Source organism: Coregonus clupeaformis, unplaced genomic scaffold (assembly GCF_020615455.1).
Source record: "Coregonus clupeaformis isolate EN_2021a unplaced genomic scaffold, ASM2061545v1 scaf0363, whole genome shotgun sequence".
Classification (NCBI taxonomy): domain Eukaryota; kingdom Metazoa; phylum Chordata; class Actinopteri; order Salmoniformes; family Salmonidae; genus Coregonus; species Coregonus clupeaformis.
In genome coordinates, this window is record NW_025533818.1 from 327,693 (window position 1) to 335,939 (window position 8,247).

Here is an 8,247-nt window from a genome sequence, read left to right on the forward strand (position 1 = left end):
TTACACTACAGCACACTACAGTACACTACAGTACACTACATCACACTACATCACACTACAGTACATCACAGTACATCACAGTACAGTACAGTACACTACAGTACACTACAGTAACTACTTTACACTACAGTACACTACAGTACACTACAGTACACTACATCACACTACAGTACAGTACAGTACAGTACACTACTTTACACTACAGTACACACATTTACACTACAGCACACTACTTTACAGTACACTACAGTACAAGGACAGAGAGAACAACAACAAGGTTTGCATTCACTTACTGATCAATACATTGATCATATAAATCAGGGGGGTCAAAATCATTCCACGGAGGGCCGAGTGTCTGCAGGTTTTTGGTTTCAATTAAGACCTAGACAACCAGGTGAGGGGAGTTCCTTACTAATTAGTGACCTTAATTAATCAATCAAGCACAAAGGAAGAGCAAGAACCTGCAGACACGCAGCCCTTCGTGGAAGGAGTTTGACACGTGGATTAAATCATTACCATGTGAGAAACATGGGAGCTGGTCAGTGTGAATGTCAGTACCATACTACTGTACAATCTTAGAAAAAAGGGTTCCAAAAGGGTTCTTCGGCTGTCCCCATAGGAGAACCCTTTTTGGTTCCAGGTAGAAGCCTCTGTAGAAAGGGTTCTACTTGGAACCCAAAAGGGTTCTACCTGGAACCAAAAGTGCTCTACCTGCAACCAGAAAGGGTTCTTCAAATGGTTCTCCTATGGGGACAGCCGAAGAACCCTTTAAGGTTCTAGATAGCACCTTTTTTTTCTGAGTATAGCCTATGCACTAAATTAGCCTGATGAATGACAGTGAAACTGGTGAAGGGGCTGGGGGGGCTGAGGGGTGAGCTGGTGAAGGGGCTGGGGGGGCTGAGGGGTGAGCTGAATGAGCCTTTTCACCCAGTATCTGTCCTGATTTGTCCCGGCCGCTTTGGGGTGTAAAGCCGACTTCCATCATGATCTGATGAAAAAAAAAAATTGTCTCTGTCTCTAACTCTGTCTCTGTCTCTGTCTCTGTCTCTGTCTCTGTCTCTGTCTCTGTCTCTCTCGCGCGCACGCACTCTCTCTCTCTCTCTCTCTCTCTCTCTCTCTCTCTCTCTCTCTCTCTCTCTCTCTCTCTCTCTCTCTCTCTCTCTCTCTCTCTCTCTCTCTCTCTCTCTCTCTCTCTCTCTCTCTCTCTCTCTCTCTCTCTCTCTCTCTCTCCTCCCCTCCTAAATTATTGTGGTCATCACATGATGACAGAGAGAGAGAGACCCTTGCCTTAATACTCCTGGTCCCTTTAAATAGCTGAGTGTCACTGTACATCCTCCAGCTTCAAAACTACCACCAAACAACACAGAATGTCCAGGAACAACATCAAACAAGGTAGCTACCTCCAAGAACAAGCCAGGTTAGTGCATGTATAGACCAGGGAGCAGAGACCAAGGAGCAGGGACTGAGGAGCTATACATGCATGACTCTGCCGGTGGAACTAGATCCTCTCCTTTCCTCTGTTCACCACCACTTTCCCCTTTTCTCTCTTCCTCCTCTTCTTCTTCTATCTCTCTGTCAGTGTCAGTGTTGTCTCTCTTCTTCTATCTATCTCTCTGTCAGTGTCAGTGTTGTCTCTCTTCTTCTTCTATCTCTCTGTCAGTGTCAGTGTTGTCTCTCTTCTTCTTCTATCTCTCTGTCAGTGTCAGTGTTGTCTCTCTTCTTCTTCTATCTCTCTGTCAGCGTCAGTGTTGTCTCTCTTCTTCTATCTATCTCTCTGTCAGTGTCAGTGTTGTCTCTCTTCTTCTTCTATCTCTCTGTCAGTGTCAGTGTTGTCTCTCTTCTTCTTCTATCTCTCTAGCAGTGTCAGTTCTACTCCTGGCTGGCTGGCTGGCTGGCTGGCTGGCTGGCTGGCTGGTGAGAGGATCCTCTCCTCTCCCTCTACTGCCCTCCTCTCTATCCCTCAAAATGTCTCTCTCTCTCTTCCAGTGTGGGCTCTGCTCCTGGTGTTGGTGTGTGTGGAGCTGCGTGGCAGTGGCAGGGCGAACGCGGCGCCCATCTGTGTCCATGGCCAGGCGGGGTGCCACTTCCTCTCCCTGGCAGACCTCTTTGACCGGGTCATCCAGCACAGTGCCAGGATGCACGGCATCTCCAGCGACCTGCACTCTGAATTCGTAAGTCCTGATATCTTTCTCTGGTATGATCAAGGTTAACTCTCTCCCTCTCTCTCTCTCTCTCTCTTTCTTTCTTTCTTTCTTTCTTTCTTTCTTTCTTTCTTTCTTTCTTTCTTTCTTTCTTTCTTTCTTTCTTTCTTTCTTTCTTTCTTTCTTTCTTTCTTTCTTTCTTTCTTTCTTTCTTTCTTTCTTTCGGTTGTCTGTGTTGTTCTGATTAATGTAGCTTTGTCTGGAGGCTTTGAACAGGGTTTTATGATGTACAATTGATGGCTTAATTAGCCTATTAGCTAAAAGGAATTGTTCTGAAATGAAAAGTCAATTAAACTTGTATTACACATTCAATTCCTGTCAAATGTAATTTGGAGCTTCATGAACACACTATAACACCTTGGGGTTGTTGATGTGACATATTGGTTTTGGATAATCAGATGAATAAGGGGATTTTTAAGATTGAGATCCTGACATTATAACATTGAACAACAGTTCTTTCAACATGTAATGTAGCATATAATAATTGAGTGGTTTGAATTTAATAAGTGGAAATTGCATGTGATAGTTCATCCAAATGCTAAAATAACATATTGGCTTTCTTACCCTGTAAGCAGTCTATTGCCAAGGTAAGACAGCGATCCATGTAATTTGGGGGAACTATCCCTTTAAGGAATAAACCAGCTCTTCCACAAGCTTTTTGTTTCATTGCTTTCGAAGGCTTTGCTCTTCAGAGACCCAGCTCTTTTGACTCTCTGACCTGTTGCTTTCTACCTACGTCTTCCCTGTCAACTCAATTCCTCTTTCTCTCCTTTCCTCTTCCTTCCTTCAGGAGCAATACTTCCTGCCCAGCAAAAACCATATTGGCAGGATAAACCGCAACTGCCATACATCCACCATACTAACCCCTAATGGCAAAGAGAACGCGCAGAGACTGGCTGTGAGTCTTACAACTTTGTTTAATCAACTATCGTTTACCATAGTAGTACCCCTCTCTGCTTCCTGTAGTGACCTCTCTCTCTCTCTCTCTCTCTCTCTCTCTCTCTCTCTTTCCTCAGAGAGAAGAGTTAACAGAGGTGATTCTGAAGCTGCTGGTAGCATGGAAGGATCCTCTGTGGCAGTTCCACCAGAGCATGGCTCACCAGGATGACTTCAACAACTTCAGCTCCAACAAAGCGCTGGAGATGAGCTACATGGTGCGCGAGCTCCGCAAGGGAGTCGAGAAGGTGGCTGATAGGGTAAGAGGAAGATGGGGGAGAAGGTGGCTGATAGGGTAAGAGGAAGATGGGGGAGAAGGTATCTGATAGGGTAAGAGGAAAATGGGGGAGAAGGTGGCTGATAAAGTAAGAGGAAGATGGGGGGAGAAGGTGGCTGATAGGGTAAGAGGAAGATGGGAGGAGAAGGTGGCTGATAGGGTAAGAGGAAGATGGGGAGAAGGTGGCTGATAGGGTAAGAGGAAGATGGGGAGAAGGTGGCTGATAGGGTAAGAGGAAAATGGGCGAGAAGGTTGCTGATAGGGTAAGAGGAAGATGGGGGGAGAAGGTGGCTGATAGGGTAAGAGGAAGATGGGGGAGAAGGTTGCTGATAGGGTAAGAGGAAGATGGAGGGATAAGGTGGCTGATAGGGTAAGAGGAAGATGGGGGGAGAAGGTGGCTGATAGGGTAAGAGGAAGATGGGGGAGAAGGTTGCTGATAGGGTAAGAGGAAGATGGGGGGAGAAGGTGGCTGATAGGGTAAGAGGAAGATGGGGGGAGAAGGTGGCTGATAGGGTAAGAGGAAGATGGGGGGAGAAGGTGGCTGATAGGGTAAGAGGAAGATGGGGGAGAAGGTGGCTGATAGGGTAAGAGGAAGATGGGAGGAGAAGGTGGCTGATAGGGTAAGAGGAAGATGGGGAGAAGGTGGCTGATAGGGTGAGAGGAAGATGGGGAGAAGGTGGCTGATAGGGTAAGAGGAAGATGAGGGGAGAAGGTGGCTGATAGGGTAAGAGGAAGATGGGGGGAGAAGGTGGCTGATAGGGTAAGAGGAAGATGGGGGGAGAAGGTGGCTGATAGGGTCAGAGGAAGATGGGGAGAAGGTGGCTGATAGGGTAAGAGGAAGATGGGGGGAGAAGGTGGCTGATAGGGTAAGAGGAAGATGGGGGAGAAGGTGGCTGATAGGGTAAGAGGAAGATGGGAGGAGAAGGTGGCTGATAGGGTAAGAGGAAGATGGGAGGAGAAGGTGGCTGATAGGGTAAGAGGAAGATGGGGGAGAAGATGGCTGATAGGGTAAGAGGAAGATGGGGGAGAAGGTTGCAAATAGGGTAAGAGGAAGATGGGGGATAAGGTGGCTGATAGGGTAAGAGGAAGATGGGAGGAGAAGGTGGCTGATAGGGTAAGAGGAAGATGGGGGAGAAGGTAGCTGATAGGGTGAGAGGAAGATGGGGAGAAGGTGGCTGATAGGGTAAGAGGAAGACGAGGGGAGAAGGTGGCTGATAGGGTAAGAGGAAAATGGGAGGAGAAGGTGGCTGATAGGGTAAGAGGAAGATGGGAGGAGAAGGTTGCTGATAGGGTAAGAGGAAGATGGGGGATAAGGTGGCTGATAGGGTAAGAGGAAGATGGGAGGAGAAGGTGGCTGATAGGGTAAGAGGAAGATGGGGGAGAAGGTGGCTGATAGGGTAAGAGGAAGATGGGGGAGAAGGTTGCTGATAGGGTAAGAGGAAGATGGGAAGAGAAGGTGGCTGATAGGGTAAGAGGAAGATGGGGGAGAAGGTAGCTGATAGGGTGAGAGGAAGATGGGGAGAAGGTGGCTGATAGGGTAAGAGGAAGATGAGGGGAGAAGGTGGCTGATAGGGTAAGAGGAAAATGGGAGGAGAAGGTGGCTGATAGGGTAAGAGGAAGATAAGAGGAGAAGGTTGCTGATAGGGTAAGAGGAAGATGGGGGATAAGGTGGCTGATAGGGTAAGAGGAAGATGGGAGGAGAAGGTGGCTGATAGGGTAAGAGGAAGATGGGGGAGAAGGTGGCTGATAGGGTAAGAAGAAGATGGGGGAGAAGGTGGCTGATAGGGTAAGAGGAAGATGGGGGAGAAGGTGGATGATAGGGTGAGAGGAAGATGGGGAGAAGGTGGCTGATAGGGTAAGAAGAAGATGGGGGAGAAGGTGGCTGATAGGGTAAGAGGAAGATGGGGGAGAAGGTGGCTGATAGGGTAAGAGGAAGATGGGGGAGAAGGTTGCTGATAGGGTAAGAGGAAGATGGGGGATAAGGTGGCTGATAGGGTAAGAGGAAGATGGGAGGAGAAGGTGGCTGATAGGGTAAGAGGAAGATGGGGGAGAAGGTAGCTGATAGGGTGAGAGGAAGATGGGGAGAAGGTGGCTGATAGGGTAAGAGGAAGATGAGGGGAGAAGGTGGCTGATAGGGTAAGAGGAAAATGGGAGGAGAAGGTGGCTGATAGGGTAAGAGGAAGATGGGAGGAGAAGGTGGCTGATAGGGTAAGAGGAAGATGGGGGAGAAGGTAGCTGATAGGGTGAGAGGAAGATGGGGAGAAGGTGGCTGATAGGGTAAGAGGAAGATGAGGGGAGAAGGTGGCTGATAGGGTAAGAGGAAAATGGGAGGAGAAGGTGGCTGATAGGGTAAGAGGAAGATAAGAGGAGAAGGTTGCTGATAGGGTAAGAGGAAGATGGGGGATAAGGTGGCTGATAGGGTAAGAGGAAGATGGGAGGAGAAGGTGGCTGATAGGGTAAGAGGAAGATGGGGAGAAGGTGGCTGATAGGGTAAGAAGAAGATGGGGGGAGAAGGTGGCTGATAGGGTAAGAGGAAGATGGGGGAGAAGGTGGCTGATAGGGTGAGAGGAAGATGGGGAGAAGGTTGCTGATAGGGTAAGAAGAAGATGGGGGGAGAAGGTAGCTGATAGGGTAAGAGGAAGATGGGGGGAGAAGGTAGCTGATAGGGTAAGAGGAAGATGGGGGAGAAGGTTGCTGATAGGGTAAGAGGAAGATGGGGGAGAAGGTTGCTGATAGGGTAGGAGGAAAATGGGAGGAGAAGGTGGCTGATAGGGTAAGAGGAAGATGGGGGAGAAGGTGGCTGATAGGGTAAGAGGAAGATGGGGGGAGAAGGTAGCTGATAGGGTAAGAGGAAGATGCCTTGAGCATACTATCGTGAAATGAGAGTCCTATAGCAGCTTGAGCCCTAGTGACATTGTGCAGAATGATGCTGACACCATCAGTGAGTCAGTGACTAATGCAGATGCCTACCAGGATGTCACTAGACAGTTCTCACTCTGCTGCTGTGTTGGCATGTGATAGCTCACGAGAGCACACACACACAAACATGCACAGACATGCACCTCATAATGCAATGTGTACAGAAAGTAAAATCCCTTATCCCTAACAATCCACTGTCTGTGTCCCTCTCTCTCAGATGCAGCACCTGGGGATGATCAGTAACTCCCTGAGTGGCCTGTCCTCCCCTGAGGCCTTGGTCCCCTCGTCAGACACCAGCGGAGAGTCCCGGGCCATGAGCGACCACGACCTACTTTACTGCTTCCGACGGGACTCCAACAAGGTCCAGAACTACCTGAAGATCCTCAAGTGCAGGATCGTACCTGAGAACGGATGCTGAGATGTTAAGACAAGACAAGAGACGTGACTATTTCAAGCTACCGTGTCAATCAAGGAAATGGGTAGACATGATGATAAGACCAATAAAAGAGACTAGAACTGTGGCACTTTCCTCCTTCTGACAAGTCCAATGATAACTTCCACCAACGACAATGTCTTAATGTCTTCTATGTACTGTATGTACTTCATGTCACAGAGAAATATAGTACAGATGTAAGATTTTAATTTGATCACCCTGTTGCAGGAGAACCTTCCTGCAATGCAGGAAATGTTAAACTTGTAGTGTATTTGAAGTTTACAAAGGCTTCTGAAGTTTGTAATGTCTACTTTGAAATGTCAGACTTGATTTTCCCTTATCAAAAATGCATCAACCCCTACAAAAATTACCATTAATTATAATCCACATAATAATTCACATTTCCTGTTGCTGCAGGATTCTTTTCCTGCCTAGAAAACTGGCTCAAATTAAATCCTACACCTGTATGTAACTTATCTTAATGATGAAAACTTGAATTTGCTCTCAGAGTTTGGGGGGCAGAGCCACTGAGTAGAATATCATAAATACTGCCATTACCACACCACCTTTAGGTTTAGAGCACATGTATGCTTCATATAATGAGTACATTCAATGTTTTAAATGTACATTTTCAAGAGGGAGAAGGGCTGTACTCAGAAGAGAAATTGATGGAAATTCACAAATGTTTTGTTTACTTTTCATTTATAAGACCAACCAGACATGAAATGTTCTTTGAAGTAAACTAATAGGTACAAAAACAGAACTCAGAACTCAACATTCTATTGTGATTGATTGTGTGTGTGTGTGTGTGCATGCATGCATGCGTGAGTGAGTGTGTGCATGCGTGCGTGAGTGAGTGTGAGTGAGTGCGCATGAGGTTTACTGGGTTTGACCTACCAAGAAGACCACTGGGGTTCAAACGGAGTTTGTGGTATGCTTGAGGTCATATATGACATCATTATACAGTATATGCTTTTTATTATACATTTGTATTGTAACCCTCAACAACCTAATTCAACTAGTCAACTAATCATCAAGCTCTCAATTATTTGAATGAGGTGTGTTTGTTCGGGGCTACAACAAAAACGTGTACTGTTAGAGGTACTGGAGGACTGGAGTTGGGAAACACTGTTGGGGTACTGGGGGACTGGAGTTGGGAAACACTGTTGGGGTACTGGGGGACTGGAGTTGGGAAACACTGTTGGGGTACTGGAGGACTGGAGTTGGGAAACACTGTTGGGGTATTGGAGGAACTGGAGGACTGGAGTTGGGAAACACTGTTGGGGGTATTGGAGGACTGGAGTTGGGAAACACTGTTGGGGGAACTGGAGGACTGGAGTTGGGAAACACTGTTGGGGTATTGGAGGACTGGAGTTGGGAAACACTGTTGGGGTACTGGAGGACTGGAGTTGGCCACTGGCCAAAGGTATCTGAAAAGGGTCATGGGTGCAGGCTTTTACTCCAGCCGATGCCACAACACA

At 47.3% G+C, this 8,247-nt stretch overlaps 1 protein-coding gene across 1 annotated transcript; it reads left to right on the plus strand.

Moving 5' to 3' along the window:
- Positions 1 to 1,973: 1,973 nt before the first annotated feature.
- Positions 1,974 to 6,854, plus strand: LOC123484576 (prolactin-like; the record flags this gene model as incomplete). The annotated part of the gene is made up of 4 exons (XM_045215068.1): positions 1,974 to 2,171; positions 2,992 to 3,099; positions 3,218 to 3,397; positions 6,551 to 6,854. Coding segments are annotated over 4 exons (687 nt in total), but the record flags the coding sequence as incomplete, so codon positions are not given.
- Positions 6,855 to 8,247: the final 1,393 nt, after the last annotated feature.